The 22,850-nt window shown below is 41.8% G+C and overlaps 1 protein-coding gene across 1 annotated transcript in view; it reads left to right on the top strand.

Annotated features, from left to right (window-relative positions):
* Positions 1–21,181, top strand: part of LOC119657485 (proton channel OtopLc-like) — a 28,599-nt gene extending 7,418 nt beyond the window's left edge. Inside the window, exons 3-7 of the mRNA XM_038064407.1 lie at positions 11,604–12,256; positions 20,051–20,231; positions 20,327–20,576; positions 20,642–20,823; positions 20,912–21,181. Of these exons, the coding sequence (XP_037920335.1) occupies positions 11,604–12,256; positions 20,051–20,231; positions 20,327–20,576; positions 20,642–20,823; positions 20,912–21,044 (1,399 nt within the window). The 3' untranslated portion in view covers positions 21,045–21,181. The remainder of the gene's footprint in view (positions 1–11,603; positions 12,257–20,050; positions 20,232–20,326; positions 20,577–20,641; positions 20,824–20,911) is intronic.
* The last annotated feature ends 1,669 nt before the right edge of the window (positions 21,182–22,850 follow it).

Consider the following 22,850-nt stretch of genomic DNA (forward strand, 5'->3'; position numbering starts at 1 on the left):
AGTGCGTAGGCGCTTGCCTTATAGACATGGAGAAAGCCTTTGATACCGTCTGGTTGGATGGACTGATTTTCAGGCTCCTGAAGAATGAGTTTCCCAGTCACCTCGTAGCGATGATGTGTAGTATGCTGTATGGCAAGTGCTTTGTTATTACGGACGGAAATCTCACTACTAACAGAGAATTTCATGTTCTGAATGGATTACAGCAAGGGACAGTGACTGCGCCTACACTTTTTGCGGTATTTGCCGGCGAATTGCTCAATTCTTTCGATTTTAATAAATCTCCTAAAAGGTCGTTGGTTGCCTTTGCTGACGATCTGATAGCCTACACGGCGCACAAGAAGGTAACTGAGGTGCAAGTTGAACTTCAGAAGATGTTCAATGATATTAAGTTCTTCACGAACAGTTGGCGGATGAAAATCAATGCGCAAAAGTGTGAAACGATTCTGTTTCGAAATTCCTTGGCGTATGCCAGTAGGAACTTGAAAAGGAATTGGAGAGATTTCCACATTGTCGCAAACGAGGATAATTCAGAGCGCATTCCTCATAAGAAGTGCGTTAGATACCTGGGTGTGCGTCTTGACGAGCGTCTCCAATTTAACGAGCACGTTAAAGTCGCGCTAGAAAGCGCTCGCAAGGCATTCATGTCTCTTCGAAGACTCTTTTATGCTCCACATCTTAGCCGGAAGGTTAAGATTATTTGCTATCTTACTTTGGTTAGACCGGTGCTTACCTACGGGTGTGCTATCTGGTTTAATTTGAGTGCTAGCCAAATGGAGAAAATAAGGATCTTTGAAAGGAAATGTCTGCGTACTTGCACGGGGCTTAATAGGACTGCTTCGTCAAACTATGAGCACTATGTAACTAATGAAGTGATGTATGCAGCTGCTGCTGTGCCAAGAATCGATACAGTTATCGTCAGATTGATTCGGAATCATATAGTGCGATCTGCTTCGCATGGTGAGAACCCTTGGGTTTCGCAGCCGTTCTACCCAAATGATGGGTATTTCGAGAAAACTCTCACGACAGGCTTCATTCCTCCCGAAGCGTTCGTGTATCTTGACAGGAATGGTCTAATTCTTGATTCTGCCGGTGATCCGGTTATGTATCATATACATAGGCGGGCCACGGACAAAAGGATAGAATACCCCCCGAATTTGACAGTGGGGGCTCCGGGATTCGACTGGAGATACTCCAGAGCGAGAGCAATTGACATTAAGCGGGATGAAAAAGAGAAATCTTGGTACTGGTGGCTGCGGGATGCCTGTTAGCGGTGGCCGTGCTCAGTCCTGCCATTTGTTTCTTGGTGGGGCTTTGTAAATATGTATACATTGAACGGGTGCTGATTTTGTCTCCAGTTGTAACTTATAAATACATACGTTATTATTCTTTGTTTTTTTTGTATGGATGTTATTTTAAAAAAAAAAAGAAAAAATGTGTAATATAAAATCTATAATTATGATAGTTTTAAGAACAATAACTTAAGTTAAAAGTGTCTTTTGAAGCGATCAAATATTTATTATTACTTTTTATATTTCTTTATTTGCCACTAAGGCCAAGTGAATTCTGTCGGGTTTTTGACCATTTCCGACAACTTATTGTAAAATTAGATTTTCATTTCTTACTGTTTCTCTTCTCTGTCTGTAAATCGTTATTCAAAAATTTTGAGAGCCCACAGTGGCCATTAGATTTAAGTTATTTTTGTTATTTTAAAAGATTGTTTTTTTATTGTTCATTTTTCCAATCTACATACTATTGTTACCTATTTCTTAAAAATAAAAATGATTTTAAAAACCAAAAAACCAAAAACCGGACCAAATGGGGAGCAACTTACTCCCTCTTTCCTGGACATGGACATGCAAAAATCCAACCATAAAAAAAAACAACGAAGATCCTCAAAAGTGGCTTCACAAGAACAAAAATGGGTGATACAACCATCTATAGTTGCTATGCGCCACCAAACTTTTTAAGTAAGGAAGAAGTCCTAGAAGGTGCGAGAAAAAAGCATCTGACTTGGATTGCTTCCCCGCCAAAGCTCTTAAGGCAGCAGGTAGAATACTGCCGAATATGTTTACCGAGGCTTTCACCACATGTCATCAAGAAGGAGCATTGCCCACATAGTTGAAGAAGCAAAAACTAATACTTATTCCCGACCCAAATAAACCTTTGGATGAGTCTTAACCCTACAGGTCCATATGCCTAATCAATAATACTGGCAAATTATCCGAACGGATAATTTATAACAAATTACTTCCGATTGCCGAAAGCAAAGGCGGCCTCTCTACATTTTATAGGTACAGAGACAGGATGAAGTTAACCTGGTGGCTAATATAGCTAAAGCCGCACTTGACAAGATTAAATGCTGAATAATGATAACACTTAATGTGAAGAACGACTTCAATTCCGCGAGATGGGGCAAAATACTTAAGTTCCTAATAATTAGGCGGGCCGAAGTACCTTGTGAGTATCGTTTCTAACATTTCAATCGATAGGCTGCGTCCACCCTAAGCCCACTCTTGTGGATAATTATGCTTAGCGGAGTATTGACGATTGATGTACCTACTAATGTGGCTTCCATTGGTTTCGCGGATGACATAAATGTGACAGTTGTTGCTCACCTCCTCAAAGAAGACGAGCTTCATGCGAATGAAGCAGTTTAGGACATTAAGTCCTGGTTAGAAAATGCTGGTCTATCGCTCGCAACACACAAGACGGAAGGTCAAAATTGGGACACCAACAATACATTCCAAGCCTTCGTTCAAGTTTTTAGGCGTAATGATCGACCAGAGCCTGAATTTCAAATCACATGTGGACCACTGATCACGAGAATGCCACCAAATATAAATCATTTCAAGAATGGTCAGTGCGATTCTGCTATATGCACTAGAAAATAAAGGAAGTAGAAAAACAAGTCGGGAAACCGGAAGCTGGACGCTTCAGGTACGAAAGGTTTTGTGTATTTCTTAGTACGTAGCACGTAATATATATATTATGTGAGAGTATCCACTTTCGGATGATATTGAATTTATAGCCTTTAATTTGCAAAGAAGCGACAACTTTGACCTTTTATAACTTTGTTAGCAATAGTGCGATTTGCACCAAACTTGGTAACATCATGCTCTATGTTACACCCTATATTGTTGCGAAATTTGGTGGTCCTAGCATGAACTTAAGGGGGGTTTTGCAGCGAATTACTAAAAATTATAGTAATATACTATTATTAACTTTATTTGTGCAGATATCAGTGTGGAAGGTATTTCGGAGCCCAGGCACCATATAGTGGCAGCCTCTCGATTTTTTTCAGATTTTTCGGTTGGGTAGTTTCTGAGAATGGCCCCCGTAAAGGAATGGTCACTTTCAACCCCCGCACTCCCCACATTTCCAACAAATGTCAAAACTAAGACCGTTTTTGAAAAGTACTGACCGAGACCTTTAATTTGATACCCCACATGACTATATTTGATGAAAAAAAAAATTACACCCCCCTTTTGCATGTATGGGGACCCCCCCTTAAATTCGACGTAAGAGGATGTAACTCACTGTATGCGTGAGCGTTCACAGTTCCCACCTTTCTACTAAATTTGGTGTTAATCGCTGTAACCGTTTCCGAGAAAAATGCGTGTGACGGACAGACAGACAGACAGACAGACAGACAGACAGACGGACAGACAGACAGACAGACAGACAGACAGACAGACAGACGGTAAACCGATTTTAATAAGGTTTTGTGTTTACACAAAACCTTAAAAATTGGAGCTGCCTATCGCATAACACCATATTTGACGAAGCAGTTTGCGTGATAACAGGAATGATCCCGATTGATATTCTGGCGAGAGAAGGACAACAACTCACAGGAGAATCTCCCGCCCGTCGGTGACAGTCCACATAATATGAAACTATTACTGAATGGCAGGAAAAGTGGACCAGGTCAAAAAAGGTCGTTGGAGGTATTCCTCAAAGAAGGAATCTTCCTTACGCAATATGAGAAGTACTCTTCTGAAATACAACAAACATCCAAAAAACTCAGCTTAATATCATCTGATCTGATTTCTAGATAAAATGAGAAAGATTTTAGAAAAATTCACCTCCTTCACCGTCACACCTTCACCAGGCTAATACCCATTGTTGTCAATGGACTGTCCGAGCCACAGTGTGGATTCTAGCATTCCAACTCAACCCTAAATACAATCCGCAAGATATAGAGTGAACTCTGCTATGTGTGGCGACATCTTGATTTTGGATGTCAAAAATATATTCAAATCCGCTAATGGCTGGAAGAAATGTTCGTCAGTATCTAGTTTTGCCCTTCGGGCAGGATTCTCTGCTTAGTAGCACATCGTCATTACGAGGGTGCGAAAAAGAACTTATTACTAGATTTTTTCCCAGATGCAATGTGATCTCATACTTCCTATCCCAAAAAAAATCATGATTGTCGAATTTGGGAAGACTTGACCATGGCTGATATTATAGAATACCGACAAACTAATTTCTAATGGTTTGATCAAAGGCAAGTGAAGACAAAATACCACCATAGAGGGTACCTCTCAGACGTTGACAGCATCTGCACCACTTTGAATCTGATAATTCATTGAATTATACTAACACACAGGAAATGTACTATTTTTATGGTTTTTTTCTTATTAAGGTTTTGCGTAAAACAAGCCCTTAATAAACTCAGTTTACTATCTGCCCGTTTGTCTGTTGTTTTTTTGTTTTTGCTGGAGCAAATCCGTCATGGGTACGCATCTGGAATCTAGGACATGCATGCGAGGCCACCGTTCTGATATTGTTTCGCGGGACTGTTCGCTTCTTAACTGTTCACCCTAAATGATCTGCTACCGCTTTGCGTGGTATTAATTTCAGTAGCTTCAGTAGCCTCTACTGCACTTAGCCGATATGCAAATTGAAGCTGTCTTCGATTTTTTACAATTTTCATCGGCGATGCTCATATCGCATCCTTACTAGTGCTCAGTTGGTGGTCGCCGCTTTCTGCCCATTAATCTTTATGGGGGGGTTTAAACCTCAATTTGGAGTCGAATATTACTCCCAGGTATTTCAACGATGGTTTAGAGCAAATAACACGTGCACCGATATAAATTTCGACGGCTTTCTGTTTCTGCCACTTTGTAAAGAGTACCAACTCCGTCCTGTTTTCGGCAAACTTCAGTCGATGTCAAGTGTCATAAACACGCAGTATTTCCCTTCGTCGAAGGTCTTCCTGGCTACCTCAAAGACTATGTCTTTAGCCTGGTTGAATATAGCCGATTATAGATTATCCGCTCAAGGATTTTCCTTTTGTATTCAAAAGACAGATAGGTCTTTTGAATACAAAAGCTGTCAGCCTACCTCGCTTTAGGATCAATCCAAGCTTTTGTATTTTGTATTTACCGCCTGTCTGTCGGTCACACGCACTTCCCTGAGAAACCATTGCACCAATTGACACGAAATTCGGTGGAGAGGTGCAAACTGTGAACGCCCACACATACATCGTTCTATGCGGAAAATATTTTCCACCAAATATAGCCATGAAGGTTCTCAATTAGTACTTTTTGAAGTCTTAGTTTTGACATTTGTTAAAAAGGCAGCGAGTGCAGGGGCTGGAAAACGGTCAGTCATCAGACAGCCATCCCGGTTTCCCGATGGTACCACATAACTTTCGGTTCGGATTGCGTAGTGGTTAGGGCACAACGCTGTCATAAGGAAAGTCGCGGTTCAAATTTCACTGGTGACAGTGGAATCGTGATTTGACGTGGAATACCAGTCGACTCAGCTGTGAATAAGTATCTGAGTCACATTAGAGTAATAATTTCAGGCAAGCGCGTTGCTGACCACATTGCCTCCTATAGAATAGTGTAATCTTGAATGAAGTGCTCTAACACACTTCAAGGCCCTGATCCAATTGAATTGTTGCACCAACGATTATTTTTAATGTTCGTGGCAAGAGCCACTTCAGATGAGTCGCATTGCAGACTTGGGTCTCTTCCTCGAGTACGTGGGGACGAAGTGCAAGGGCAAATGTATCTTCTGATTTTTTTTCCTTCTTCCAGTACACCAAGAAAATCCGCAGTGCTTTACAAATATACTTAAGCAGAACAAAATGTGCGGGGTGCTCTAGTTCACCACTAGATTGCGCTACACAGGATCAAATTCTACACGGGTCACCCTTTCACGGACGTGCCTTTCTAGAATATTACACCTCCGTTTAATGGAAATGCATACATATGGTCTTTATAAAGAATACAGTGCAGTCTACGCTATTATCAACTATGGTAACTTACGAAGAACATTGACTGCACGATTTCATCAAACGGATAATGTCCTCAATAGCATCCTCATACGATAAACACATGAATATAAACGCACATTTAATTTATACATATTTTAGAAATTAGCTTCGTAATATTCCTAACCACACATGGAACATAGTTAATAGCAATCATCTAATTTACGGATGTTTATGCGTATTTATATATAATTATACAAATTTTAAAGACACTATATACAAATTGGCCGATGTAACACGTATATATTATATGATGGAGCTTAAAAATAAATTATGCAATTTTTGGGAAAATGTTATGCATAATTACACTTTTAATTACAAAACTCTACGTACGCACATAACCAAAGAAACTAAATACATCGGTAAAAAAAGTACGTATACTATACAGGCATATTCATTTAGCATAAGTATAAATCCGCCTACATCCTGGCAAATGTCTATCTAGATACATTAGAGGCAAAACAATACTTCAGCCTCTCCCTGTTCAAATTCGCACACATTTAGATATTAACATTTTCGGTTACACAACTGAGCGCTAAACTTTAGCCTTTATATAATATCATGCACTCAAGTGCAATGGCCCTATGACTGTACATAACAATAGAAATCCACACAGAAGCATGATGACAACATTAGCCTAATTATTAGTTGCAATTAATTTGATCAATTACCTCTACAATACATGCAACGCATCGTAGACTGTCAATGGGTAATTATTGTTTATCGCCGTTGGTTTAGCACATTGCATCTAGTATTGCTGATATAAATTGTGTTTTTTAAAATTTTGTGCAAAACGAAATCTTATTAAAATCAGTTCAATTTCTGTCCGTCTGTCAGACACACTTTTCTCAGAATGACAATAAATCTGGCGAAAAGTTTGGATTTTAAACCCCCACGCATGAAATAATGCATGCAAACAAATTATCCACAATTTTTTTCGCCAAATATAGCTGTGTGGAGTGCAAAATGGAAGACGACGATTATCACTTTCCTAAGCAAGTCTCAGTTTTGTCATCATTTTAAAGGACCGTGCATCCTTTTTAACCTAGCCCTGGAAAAAGTGATCGGTGATGCTGAGGTAAATGCGAGAGGCACCATCCTCTTTAAGTCCACCCTAGTACTGGCCTATGCTGACGATATTGACATCATGGGAAGAATAGCCCGAGATGTACAATCCACCTTCACCCAGATGAAGCAGGTGGCGCGAGGGTCTTGGGCTGCCCATCAACGAAGTCAAAACCAAACATATGGTGGTAACGTCAGCTCCAAAAACCAAATCGGCAACAACATCAAATAGCACTAGTCAAATAAGAACAATAACGATCGGAGATTACAACTTTGAGACCGTTGATATTTTCGAAAATCAAGACCGATAACAGCTACGATAATGAAATCCGCTCACGGTTGTTGGCAACCAACAGAGCCTATTTGAGCTTACAAAAACTGTTCGCACCATAAGCTCTTACTCTTAGGCAATGATCTTACCAGTCCCCATGTATTCCTCACAGGCTTATGTTGTTAGCAAGAAAAATGACAAACTCTTAGTCGTGTTTGAGAGCAGAATCCTCCGAGAAATTTTTGGTTCCCTACAAGAGGATGGACGATTTCGTATCTATGAGCAATACCTGACCGTCTGGTTCTGTACAAAATCCGGACTGAAGATAACCACAGGAGTCGAGCTAAAAATAAACAGCAACAAAACCAAGATGAAGTCTGACTAGTCATCGCACTCTCCCTATACTATACCCTATACTATACAAAATAGGCAGAGCATCAAAGGCGTTGATCAATTTGCATATCTAGGAAGCGTGCTTTCTACAGACGATGACACGAACAACGTTAGACTCGCTTTTGTTGCCTTGGAAATTCAGTTACCTCGACACCATGATCAAATTGAGACTTTTCTATGCTAATGTTCTTTCTGTCTTTCTATTTGGGAGTAGCACATGTAATGTGACCACCCTTCGTCAACACTTGTCTGCGACGTGTTGTCGGATTACGCTGGTGCGATATCATTTCGAACAAAGAGCTTCGTCGGCACAAGGTCCTGTTACACCTAGACGAGTTGATCAAAACGTGGAACTGGTAGAGAATAAGTAATACATTAAGGAGAGCGAAAATTCCGTCGCTGAGTCCACAATCCTCCACTATCCCAAGGTGACCGATGAATGAGTCGCCCCAGGAGCACATGGCGTAGGACAGTAGGGACGAAGTACAAGCACCTCGCGAAGTCCTGGAAGGAACTGGAGCGTATTTCAGTACACCGCAATGACGAGTAAGCATAGCTGACGCCTTATGCCTCATTAAGAGGTGATTGACAACCCCGCTTCACAAGACACCAACATTCCAGGCAGATTATTTTATAGACGCATTAAAATCGATTCAATGCCTGTCTGTCCGTCTGTTTGTCTGTCCGCCTGTCACGGCCAGCGTGTGGGATTCTTACCCACTAAAACCACCCCCGAATCCCCCCCCCCCAAGCCCCGTGAAACCACCACACGGTATTACATCACGGGGCGGAGTCAGCTCAGTTTAGCTTGATCCCCTTTCGTCCCTACACGGCGTACGTACCGGCGCTTTTGTTGTCTCCTTTGCCTTTCGCAGTTTGCTCTGGATAAATGCGACCATGGAGTTGATCGCATCCCAGTCTTCCTGATATGCTAACATTCTTCGCACCAGATTTTCTGGTACAAGTACCTCTCCTGGAGTCTCCTCTAGGTTCTTCCTTTCCTCCACAAACCTTGGACAGTGGAAGAATACATGCTCTGGATCCTCTGGGACTCCAATGCAGTTTGGATAATCGGGTGAGGTATCTAGTTTAAACCTGAACAGGTACTAGCGATATCCTCCATGCCCGTCAGAAACTGGGTAAGATAATTAATCTCACCGTGCGGTCTCTCCAACCACTCTAACCCACCTTTCCCAAGCGTTCCCAATACTCTTGTCATCTATTAGAGATCTTTCCCTTTCGGCGTTCTTCGTCTGCGATAAAGGAGAGATAGACTTCGCATTGTATATATTCATCATCTCATCTGCCAAGATATCAATAGGCATCACTCCAGGGATGACGAATGCTGCATCTTCTGAGACAGTCCTGAATGCCGAGCACGCCCTTAGAGCTGTTCTTCTGTAGACTGAACTCAGTTTGTTAGCATTAAATGTAGCCCGCAATGCCTTCCCCCAAACTGGAGCTGCAGAGAGCAGAATCGACCTCACTACCCTAGCTATAAGCAACCTGGAATCCTGCCGCGGCCCTCCCACGTTCGGCATGAGCCTTGCCACACTTGCAGTGGATGCTTTGTCATAAGCATGCTGCACGTGTTGCTTACAGCTAAGCTTCCCGTCTATCATCACTCCCAAGTATTTGATGGCAGGCTTAGAAGTGATGATTTGATTCCCAATTTGGATACGGGCAAAATTTCTTTTACGGCGCTTGGTGATGAGGACCGCTTTCGCCGTCTGTCCGTCTGTCCATCTGTCCGTCTGTCTATCTGTCCATCACCCCCGTCTTATTACGGAACGTCTGATTTGTGTCCTTATATGCTGGACAGACGGAGTGTGGTATAACTGTCTTAGATCCTGGACATTCCCCACGATGATACCTTTTTGTACTCTTAGCGCACCTTTGCACGATTGAACAACTTTAGATTTCCCGTTGGGCTAATGAGAAAGCTCGAGAATAGTAACAAATAACTCCGATTGCGGATTCATTGACAATCAAAGATTCTCCTTGTGGAGAGCCTTACACTTCTTTGTCATAAAATTAATGATCGAACGCAATTTCAATTGGGGGCTGTCCATGGTAAAACCCGAAACGCTTAGGATATCTTTCCCTATAGAGGCATCTAATAATGAGAGACTTAGTCCTAATAGTTGATGAAGTGCTTGTTGGAGCATTCAATCCTATCTCTCTTATAAGAGATAATATTAAACCATATTAAAAAACGATTGGGTGTCTATCTGTCTGTTTGCCTCTCTGTCTGTCTGTCACATCCGATTCGGCAACGGCTAAGGCTATTGGCACGGAATTCACTAAGAAATGAACCAACCGAAAAATCTGAAAAAAAATCAGAAATCACGTGTTTACTGGGCCTTCGACTTCCATTCATCGATCCGCTCTTGGTCCGGCCTCACCCCATTCAGAGGTTTGGAAGATGGATCCTTCACATTAAGTGGAGTCAGCCCACATTCTGCCTTACAAACAGCCGTATGTAAAGGACTCGCTTGCTCTTTGCTGTAAAAATAAGCACTGTCGACTGGGCGGTGATGTTGTGACCCACAGTCAACCACGTCCCTGCCTCCGATATCCCGAAGCAAGTGCATCTACTCCACGACAGAGTTTGGACGATGCATTCAGAATTTGGACACAATAGTCCATATCCGCCGCTGGACGTTTTCCAGATCGATTTTTATCCATACGGTATTCCGAATGCATAAGCCAGTGAAGGGATAGCGAATACATTCAATGCGCTTATTTTATGCTTCCCCGAAAGATGTGATTTCAGTAAGAGCTTCACACGTCCCAGTAATTCGTACAGCAGAACGTCCTTCAGATCACCAACTCAACCATGGGTTCCTTGCAGAATTTCTAGATATTTGTAGAAGTCTGTCTCCGTCATAGCTTGTATGTGAAGGTCCCAACGCTATGTCCGGCATGCGGCTCGTGATGACCTTTGCGAATAGCCTGGATTCGACACTTGTCTAATCCAAATTCCATCTGAATATCACAACTAAGCATGTCTACTATTCACAACTAACTTCTAAGGTAGTCATCAGTGCTATCATACAACTTGATGTCATCTAAGTACATCAGGTGTGTCAGCTCACACTTAGCAAGTAAACGTAAGACCATGTCCTCTAACATCATTCAGTAACAATGAAAGGGAGTTCAGTGCCATGCAAAACCAAAGGGGACTTAACGAACCCCCTCTCCGTATTAGGATGGGCTCTGAGTTGTTGGTACCCTCAAATTAATGGACTCATAAGGTGGTATGCCACTCTTTAATGACTACCGCCAGAAACGTTATTAATTTCGGATCAATGTGATACAGATGTTGGACATCGATTAGCCAGCTATGTGGGGCGTTGTTAAAAGCCTTAGCATAATCGATATAGCAATTAAAAGACATCTTTGGCCTCTAATTACTTGTCCCACACCTACCGAGTCGATAATGAGTTTCTCTTTGCAAACCTTCTGCTCCTCGAACAAAATGTGCCCAAAAGGTGCGCATTAACCCTTTCAATGATAAGGAACATTATTAATTCTTCTTTTCCCTCTCTTTTTTTAAATAAGTTAATTAATTTTTTTTTTTTTCATTTTCAGTGAAAGAGTGGCCACAACTACAGCAGTAACCTACATCATATTTATGCTGGTTCTTAGCTCAATAATATTTATTATGGGATTAATGAACCCGGATGGAGTGATTTCAGAGGCTTATACACTACTTTTAATTGTCATAGCTTTCGTATATCTTTCCTATCTAATAATCGATATCCATCTGAAGAAACACAGAAAAAATAGCTTCAATAGCTACATTTTCATTAACGACGCACATAGTAACTTTATTTATCTCAAAATGGGAGCAAGCTTCTTCTTTTTGGGGCTCTTCGTTCATTCCAGTATATCCGTAATTTACGAAGTCGCTCTTCTTCAAACTGAATGCGCCTCAATATTCCTTGTGGTGTTTGAAATTCTGACCCCAGTCTTCTCACTATTTATACTGATTTTCATTATAAAATATCTCAATATGTCAATACATCATAACACAATACTAGCTCGGTTCGCAATTATGCATTGCATTGGTACGTTAATTACGATTGGAATGTACAATATCATGAGCGAAGCTATAGAATCAATAGAGGGAGCACACTATTCTAGACGCATCACGTGTGATGAGCCTCAGGCAATCAATGTACTCTACAAAAGTTCGGCACCATATTTCTACCCTTTCATCATCGAATTTTGTATTTTACAAGGTTAGTAATAGCTAATATTAATACTATTAACCAGTTTGAAGAAGCACAAGTCAGGATTTTGTTCTTTTGCTTATTTTTTCAGGAGCTGAAAAGTACGAAAATAGCCAAAATGTTGGGTTAGTCATCATGGTTGACCTAAGGGATGCTTTTTTAACCGATTCTCTGAAATAGCAAAATTCCTTTTTTTACTTGAAAGAATGCTTGATTTCACAAAATCGAAAAATCAATCATTCCTTCTAGCACAAATAAATAAGCACATAAATAACACCCCTAGTCCCCGAAATACGGTGTTTGCAAAATAGTAACAATTTTTGTCAAAAAGGGGTTAGCCAGTTAATAACGAATCTCAGGTGTCCGGCTATTCTATGAGACTGGCGATACTAACTCCTGGTAAAAGCGAACGCCTGAATTAGTTACACATTACCCAATCGTCTCCTCAGCTTCGTATGATTAACAGCTCCTCCTTCCAAAGGTTTATCCATATTATTCACAACACTCCCGACTGCCAAACGTGGTTTTACCATTCCATATATTCTTAAGTATCGTCGTATGCGCGTTAGGAAATCTGGTAAAAAGGAAATAACACAGTAAGATATTGTCCACGACTTATGAAAATTTGGAACCAATTGGCGAAGAAGGTGGTTTTAGTGGGTAAGAGTCCCACATAACCGTATGGCAGGAGCCTGCGGTAGCTTTTGAAGCTTTCCACCTTCCATCGGCAAAAAAAGGATAGATACCACATTCAGGAACAGTATCGGAAGTCCAGTAGATTGTTCTGGTACTGCAGAACAACAACAGGCAAAAGAGAAGCCTTCCAGAATAACCTGCTCACCGGATGTGCGCATCCATAATAATAATAATAATCGTTAGCGCAACAATCCATATTGGATCAAGGCCTTGAAGTGTGTTAGAGCACTTCATTCGAGACCGTAACGGTACACTACAGTACACTGTAGGAAGCAATGTGGTCAGCATTGCACTCACCCGAGATTATTATCCTGATTTGACTCAGATACTCATTCACAGCTGAGTCAACTGGTATCCGACCTCAATCATCAATGAGACTCGAACCGCGACCTTCCGTACGACAGCCTTGTGCCCTAACCACTCAGTTATTCGGACACAGTCCATAATAAAACCCATTTATACGTATGAACACGTCCTCTGATGGCTGTTGGTAGCAACAGGAAAATAGACGCAGAAATCCTAGGTTCCATCCGTACGGTTTGGCAGTTTTGTCGCGAACATTACGATAACATCTGTTCATACAGACAACCAAATATGTGTCACCAGATACTGCTTAAACTCGAGTAAAGAAATATTTCCAACGAGTCTACTAGGATGCCCAAACATCTTTGGCAATGAAGAAAATGACAGATTGGCTAGAAGGGGGACTAACTTCACAATGCAGTAAGAAAAGCCGGATTTTAGTGTCAAACCATATATTATTAAGTAAGATTCAAGCCGTAAGCAGGGAAATGAAAAGACCTGAACTCTTGTCGGCATTTTTATTGTCTTTTAAAAAAGAGAGCAGAACAACATCAGCAAGAGTTTTAATGAAACAGCGCTTCTTACCCATTTAGAATCAGTGTGGTGGCCCTGGGAGCCTACAGTCAACATGAGGAAGAGGACGAAAGGACCCTGCATTTCATTTGCAACTGCCCGATTTTCCCTACCTTAACACTGTATTACCTTGGAAAGATTTTCCTCAAGGAAGAGTCGGCACACTCCTTCCCTTTGGGAGATGTTCTCAGATTTACAAAACCCTGTAAGCGTTACAAATAAAAAACGGAAACTTTCAGCAAAAGTTGATCAACTGCTTGATGTAATTGGTCGTCTCGATATTTCACCAGTTCGGATGTAGTTCCACCGGCTCCTGGCAACTTATGATTTTTCAACCGATGAATTTCACAAATCATTTCTTCAATGCTGGTGGTGGGAACATTTAACCATAGTCTTCAATTGGCTGGACCTTCAACTCGCCGACGTTCTAGTTAGTCTAGGTCTACAGACACAAATACTACTATAAGGATTACCTAAAGAAGTATAAATCGACCATTAAAAGTGCCAGGGAGCGGCCTTGGCTGTCAGAACATTAAAATTACCAGCGAGTCTGCGAAACTCAGTAAAATTGTGGCCAACGAACATAGGAACCCACCCTTTCTTAAAAAGTCACAAAACTCCTGGACGCAATTTTTTGGTGAGACCTTGAAGCCGCCAGTCCATACGTACTTCGCCACCAACGAGGAGGGCTGCGAGTTAGAACCTCGCTTGAAAAGTTTGTAGTCCCACTCATGTAAGATTGTCAAATCTTTTCCGCTTATAAATGTCCCGGCCCAAATGGCTAAATGTCAGTCATGCTCGAATAACAGTAAGGAAGATTGTACCGTGGGCTGTAGGGATTTATCTGAAATGTATTTAATATTTCGCTCGAATAAGTGCCGCAATCCTGGAAATGCGCGCTGAGTTTTCATACTGAAAATGGGCAGGCGCGGTCATGTGTCAGCGAAGAGCTTTCCGCGAATCGGTCTCACCTGTTTCGCACCGTCGCCCCAAGGTGACACCATCTGTCCGGTGCTCTGGTTGATAATACTTAATGAAATTGTACGGATATTGGACTGAGACGGTTTGAAGGTAGCGTATTTCGACGACTTGATGCTATTGGTGGAATTTATGCAGAGTGCATTGGGTATAAAGCCAACCAAAGCCGAGCTGATGTTATATTCCACCAATTCCACCTTAAGCGGTTAAATGGTCAAAGATTGGCATTTTTGTCTAATGTAAAATATCTGAGTGTGATCCTGATCCTAAGCTAAATCGACGACTGAACATAGAACTGAGGGTTAAGAAGATCTAAATAGCCTTCTACGCCTGAAAGATGACCTTTGTAAGAATGGTTCTCTGGAGTGTACGTCCTATCCTAACATACTACTGCAAGAAGGTCTACGGTTAATAAGATTCAAAGAACCATGTGTGCAGGTGTTACTGGGGCTCTGCAGTTTTGCCCCATAGATGCTCTCAACGTACTGCACCTCCTCCCCTTGGATCTCGTCATTAAATGCGTGCAGTGATGTCAGACTACGGCTGAAGTGACATCCTACACGCCCACTTCTAAGCATTATGCCACGCAATCCGAGCTTCAAGAAGAATTTTCCTGTCGGCTTTCCAACAAGGCGACATGTTGCAAAGTTATGGCGCAAAATTCTTCACTGACGAATCAAATACAGACTGTGGAATAGATGGGCACACAGTGTCGCACAGTGTAGCCGAGTTGTACGGTTGTCCAGGACTCCCCAATGTATTCCAAATGGAGGTACTGACGAAACTTAGAAGCCTTCGATGGCTGAAGCATGATCCCATATATAACATAATGGTTCTGACCGACAGCCAAGCGACCATTAAGACTTTTTTCTCAGTCGTGACATCCGCCAAATTGGTAGAATGGTGCGGCGATGCACCATCCGGGCAGCACGCTAAAGGTCACCCTCCTCTAACTTCCTGGTTTCCAGTCATAGCAACAGACGAATGAGCGTGCCGACGAATTGGCCAGGAAGCCCTTTGGTAGCCGCAGTTGACTCTCAAGGGTGGAATCGACTGGCACTACTTGACAGTCGCTGAGTTTATATGGCTTGGCACATGCGCCAAGTCAAGAAGGTTGTTGAGCAGCTTGTCAAAATACCCAATCCACCACCTCAGTACGCCCACTCGATCGGAAAGCAGATATCCATCTTTGTGTCGACAATATAAGCATCGAGGTGTATAAAACTTGATCCTGCTGACTTGTTAATAAAACTTCCACGACTATTGCGGTTGCTCCTTTAATTCTCAAGTTTACAAACCTATTGTGACTTCATGTTGGTCAATATAGTACACTTAAAACAATATGGTACACCTAATGCAAATACGGGCGACTGAAGTAGTGTGCTGCCTAAAACCTTAGCCGAATGATTGCTTCGTTCAGAACGGTCAGCGACTTTAACTTAATAAAATATACTTTTTGAGATCCGATCCTAACGAAAAAGGTGCTATCACCACCAATAGCAGCGAGCTGCGCTATGAAATTACTTCACGCATCAGCTCAACTTGGACGAACTGGCACTACACGCGATATTTGTGATCAGCGCATTAAATTACGTATTAAATCCAAAATTCCTGAATACTGAGCGACTACCAAAGATAATGAACGACCAGGGTAATGGAGATGAAGATGTTGCATAGGATCAGTAGCTTAACACGCTATGACCACATTCGAAAATAGCACATCCACGATACCTCGTGCAAGAACTATGGGTTTTTAGCGTGGAAACCAGGTGCTTAAACTTTTGCATGCTGACCTCTTGTATGCTAATGGAAATGTCAGACCCGGCTCCTTCATGGCGGTTTCAAAAGACTTCTAGGCTACCTTGGTTAACGACCTATGTGATGGCGTACCGCAACAATCAAATTAATCACATACCGTCACCAGGGAGATTTCTACTTTTTTCCTCATGACAAGGACGAACTTCCCAGGGGAACATTCATTAGAGCCATCAAATGTACCGAGGGGGTTTCGCATAATATAACGTTTCCCGATCACAGGCGCATTGTTTTCGAAATAGGCATAGATTGATCTCCACTTTGGAATGCCACTGAAGTCAGATTGGGCCACGTACCAAACAAAACTGAACGCCAGTTGTGCTCACTGAGAACATTAGATGGGTCAGCTGCACACTACCCAGCTTATCAGAAGTGAAAATCCAGCTGGTAGTCAAGTAGTTAGACTCCAAACTAACGTGGAAGCATTTTGTCCAGTAATAATATCAGACGTCCGGCAAATTAGTCTAGTGCTGTAAGATTGCGAACAAGACCTAGAGATTTTCGCACCAATGGTTTTATTGCTTGTACACATCCAAAATGAAGCGCATTTAGATGTACCCATCCATCGTTGGTGACCGAGGCTGAACTAGAAGGCTCGGTTACCTAAGTATTACTGAGGTAATGAGTACTATACCGATCGCGGTACCCAAAATTATCCTAAATCTATCCCTTATTTATTTGATGGTCAAACGGAACGGAACTAGCGACACATACGACCATGAGTTCATCTGGAAAAAGTAGGTGGCTCTGATGCGCACTAATCATGGTTTCCAGATTTGCCTTTGAGAAGATACACGTAATAACCAAAAGTCAAGAATGGTCGATAAATGGCCACGAGTCTTTTGGAATTACAAAGTTAATCTTCACCGATAGGCCAACCATGGAAGACGGATCCGCCGCAGGAATGTTCTCGGAGAACTCTATTATGGAACTGAGCCGGCCTTTCGGAAAAATACCAACCATATATCAGGCCGAGATATATGCCATTTCATGGGCAGCAGAAGAATGTTTGCGACAGAAATGGAGGGTTTGCGCCATTCGAATCTGTTTCAACAGTGGGACAGCGTTATCAGCTCTAAACGGCAACAACATATCAAGCAGTTGGTGTAGAGTTACCACCAATTACTACTGAAATTTGGCCGCATTCTTGATGCCAGGCATTTGAACATCGCAGATAATGAGAAAGCTGACCGACTAGTTTGTCAAGGGTGTGGATCCACAATGGTGGTCCCAAAACCAGCATTTGGCATCCGACCATCCGCTATTAAGTCTACTGTGAAGATTGAAAGAGAGAAGTTTGAATTCGTGCCGGCAGGTAAACATTTTTATGAAAGAACCGGGGGGCTCTAGAGCGGCACTTGTATCGCCCTTCAAGAGATGGGACCTAAAAACCCTGGTAGAACTTTCAACCACAGACTGCCCTTTAAACTAGGACATAAAAAAATTGGGATGATGGTTTCGGCTATATGTAGCTAATGTAAGGAGGATGAGAAGACGACACTGCACTTCATATGCAGCTGCCCAGTCCCCTCGAATCTGAAACGAACATACTTCGGTAAGGTTCACTTCAATGAAGATTCTGCGCATTCTCTACCTCTGGAAGATATGCTCAGATCCGCAAAAGCCTGTAAACGCCGCAGACGGGAGACCATTGGATAAGTGATTTTGGGGATTGCACAAGGATCTAACAAGAAGCCTGGCTACTGGGAATTTCATCGCCCCCTCGCCAACTGAACTTATACCAAAAGAAAAAAAATTGTTATAGGAGATATTTCAGGGGCGAAAGTCTAGTATAATCAGTATTTGATTGAATGTGGCATTCTAAACTTTACTTTAAATATTAGCGGAAAGGTAGGTTACACAAAAAGATTCCATCGTCGTTGTACTGTTATTAGGATATCCAGTGTTTGTTGGATCTAAGGACATGAGGTCTTCAGTGTTAGTACGGAGGTGAGAGATTACGCCGCTACACCTTGGTTTTGGCTGTTTCCGAAAAACGCGGAAAACCCGGGAATCACTATATACAATATACAATATATGTGGTGTTCCCAGGACCATTTTAAATATCTCTGCTCACTGATTTCTGGCATTCCCATCGTATCCCAATACTCCTCGCAAGATACCATTCTCCGGACAAAATTTTTCCGGTGATTGCACTTCACCAAGAGTTTCCTCTAGGCTCCTCCTTTCTACTACAAACTTCAGACATTGAAAAATTAGGTGCACAGGTTGGACAATCATTTTGGGTGTCCAATTTAAATCTATGCAGGTACTCACGATATCCTCCATGGCCGGTGAGAAACTGAGCGAGATTATTATTGATCTCCCCATACTTTCCTTCCAGCTTCTTCCCGATGGAAGGGATCAACCTGTAAGTGCAACGACCTTTTTCTGATTGGTCCCATCACTGTTGCCATCGACTTATGGATCTCTCCCCTTCAGCTTTTTTCACGTGCGATAAAGTAAAGGTGGACTTGATGCTATATATGCTCATCATCTCTTCTACCAGGATGTCAATCGGTATCGTTCCCGAGATGACGAAACCTACATCTTCTGAGACGCTTCTCGTCCTACGTTCGGCATCATTCTAGCCAGAGCCACACTCGTGGTGAATGTCCAAGTATGCTCTCTCTGCAGTTTAACATTGAGTTTTGCGTCTACTATCACTCCCAAATATTTTATGGCCGCCTTTGAGGTGATGATATGACTCCCAATTCCAATACAGGCGTAATTTCTCTTGCGGCCATTAGAGATAAGGATCGCTTCCGTCTTCTGCAACGCGAAATGCAGTCCAGCACTCTCTCACCAATCCTTAACAGGACTGATTGCTTTGCTTGAGCACAACTCAGCATCATCGAGACATTTTGCGACCACAACTATGACTATGACAACTATGCTATGACGTCAGAGTAACCCACAACCTTAGTCTCCTCCTTCACCGTGTTGAATGCATTCCTCACGTCCACGCGGACAACCTAAATTTCAGAGGGGCACATTATAACGATACAAGAACACTCAGTTCCAGCTACTTAAATATACCAGGCGTAGAGGACGTGGCAGACAAAATTATACCTACTTAAAGTTTCCAATAGACAGAGAGGGTAACGCACACACAAAGCTTTTCAAAAAGAGCCATCCCTCGTCATCAGAGTTAATAATAGCTTGCTAGGAATATCATGAGCACCGAAGTACTCAGATAACTTCGGAGAAAAATCACCCCTTTTCGCTCTTTTTAGTTCAGCTTGGAAAGCATTAGCCCACTAAAAAACCAAGTCGAACCAAAAAAGTTGATTTGAAAAACCCTGCAAGGAGGCTTTCTATGCTCTTCGTAACCTATCAGATACACAAAATCCTGACCAATTTAAATATGCTTTCCTCCCCCTGTAAATATATTTAATTAACTGATCTATTAAACACCTATTTTCCTCTAAATTGCAGCTGGTATTTTCATTATGCTCTGGTTTCGAATCGGTAAAGTCTCCCCAACTACATCCTTGAAAGCTAATCATGAAATTCACATAGACTGTAGCCAATCCCACCGAGGCTTACTATCAGGATTTATTTTAATTACAAGCACTATCTGCTTTATAATTTTATCATATGTGATGGCCGCTGAACGGTGAGTACATATGCAACTTCACCCAGTTTTCATCCCCTAGCTAGAACAAATATTTGTAGCTTCTGCTAATTTACTGGTGAAATTGCCTTTTAAAGAGATTACCTCAACGTTGGACCGGCAGGCGATGAAATATTCGAATTTGTGGTATTTCTGGTCATGAGTGCGGCTACTATTATTGCATTTGTGCAAACTTCCAGATTATCTTTTGCCCATGCAGATACTACGAAAATAGATGATGTCCTTCTGTTCATCGGTGTCCCAGGCGTTTTGACTCAGTGCATTTTGTGTGCAATACCAGCAATTTTTTTCGGGTCAACGATTAGAATTTGTAACAGAGTGATTCAGGTTGGAAGTGATTTTTATAGGAAAAGGCTGGAAGTAATACCAATCATTGTCCTTTATTTATTTAGGTCATCCAAGTTTTTCTTCAAACGCCTTTCATAGTATCGCGCTTGAGGAGCCATTGTCACAGTCCAGAGGAGCTCAAGAATAAACCAGGTCGCCAATGCGTCACATTTTTAGGCATTGCTAATGTTTCCCTCTGGATTTTCTATGCTTTCTCAAATCATGGAGTAGAAACGCACATGCAGAGGTTAGCCACATACACTAAAACCTTACTTTAAAATTATGTTTAATATTTTGCTTCTTCAGATATAATTTAACACTATTTTAACTTTCAGGGCTGCAGTTTACGGAGACGTAGTTTGGGGCGTGCTTTACTACCTAACATTACCGTTTGTGATGTTTTACAGATTTCATTCATCCGTTTGCCTTGTACACATTTGGAAACACACTTACGTAAAGAAAACGTAAATAGTTGACTTGAATATAAACTTTATCTGTAAGAGTATAACGTTTTGTGATTACTACGGTTGAAAAATAATTTATTGGAATATAATTAATTTATAAAGTAACGGGCACTATAGTACAAGAAATTAATTATTGTTAGATAATAAAATTTACATATATAGAAACAAGCATTTGACTAGTGAGATGCAGCAAGCCACGAGCGGATTTACCACCGGATATCTCACTATTTGGTGGGGTGTAGCGCGTCAACTAAACCTACCCGCCATTGCTCGCGGTTATACGGTTGAAATGCGCTTCAGCTCCTCCCATGACTTCCCGAGACGCCCGCACTCCTCCTCTGCTATTTTCTACCAAGTGCTCTCACTCGTCGGCTATCTTAGGAGAGTGGATTCCACTGCCTCGCATAGCCCGCAATGCAATTGTCTCCTTAATATGTGACCAATCCACTGCCGCTTCCGTCTTCCTATCACATCGCATACGAGTGCCAAACCTGTGCGTCGACCAAGTTCTTCGTTTGAGATAGCATCAGGCCAGCGTACACGGATAATACGATGCAGACAGATATTGACAAAAGCTTAGAGCTTTTGAGTAACAGCGGAGTTCACTTTCCATGCACTACTTCCATATAGCATCATAGAAAGGACACTAACATAGCTCAGCTTGATCTTAGTGTTGAGATAACTGAATTTCTAGATTTTAGACAGGGCAGCGAAAACGGATCTAGCACTATTAATGCATCGGGCAATTAGTTCAGCAGAAATCACGCTTGCTAGATATACAAATTGATTGACGCTTTTGATGATCTGCCCATTAATGTAGATAAGGAAAGGAAGGTAAGGAATTCAGACTAAGAACCTTAGTTTTCTTCGTATTTATCCTCAGTCCAACTCAACTTAACTCTTGTTTCAAATACACATCGATTTGGCCAAGGTCCATGACTAGGTGAGAAAACCGATGTCATCAGCGTAATGCAGGTGTTTAACAAACCATGACATAGTCCGTTGAATTTCTCAATGTCCTTCGGACAAAGCATCATAAAGAAAGTCACCAATAACAAGAAAAAATAATATCGGAGACAGGATGCAACCCTGTCGGACCCTAAAATCCTCCGAGATTTTACCTCGGTGCAGCACATGACATTTTGCGCCATCATATGTCGCTCTGACGATATCTAATATTTTTTCCTACATAGATACTTCCTACACTCTAGATACACTCTCCGTTCACGCTGTCGAAAGCTTTCTTGAAACTGATGAAGAGCAGGTGCATTGAAGATGTAAATGCCGCGCACTGTTCCAAAATGATGTGTAGGTTGTTAATGTGGTCAATGCAGGAGGATCCGGTGCGGAAAACAGCCTGCTCTCTTACGATCAAGCTTTCAAAATGTTCTTTGATGCATTCCAGGATTATTTTAACTATTATCTTTACGACGGCAGGAAGCACGTAAATACCCCTTCAATTATCACACTCAAAACGTGTGCTCTTGTTGTAATCTTAACGATCATCCCCTTCTTTCACTCTCTGGGAAAAGTGAATTCCCAAGACTCCCGTACGAGTGGAAGCAGCAGATCCTCCAACTGCAGGTGCAGCGGTCGATAACTCTACGAGGAGACCATCATGCCCAGCGGCTATACTCCTATGAGTGCATTGATGGACAAAATGATTTCTCCCTTTGCTTGTAGGAACACTCCGTATCCGCATGTTACGGTAAGTAGCTATTTCATTCACCAGAGAAGGAGCCTCATCAGATATAATACAGTAATAGTGAAGTGTTTTTTCCACCTCTTGAGTTGTTCACCATCATGGATA

This window comes from Hermetia illucens, chromosome 5 (assembly GCF_905115235.1).
Source record: "Hermetia illucens chromosome 5, iHerIll2.2.curated.20191125, whole genome shotgun sequence".
NCBI lineage: Eukaryota > Metazoa > Arthropoda > Insecta > Diptera > Stratiomyidae > Hermetia > Hermetia illucens.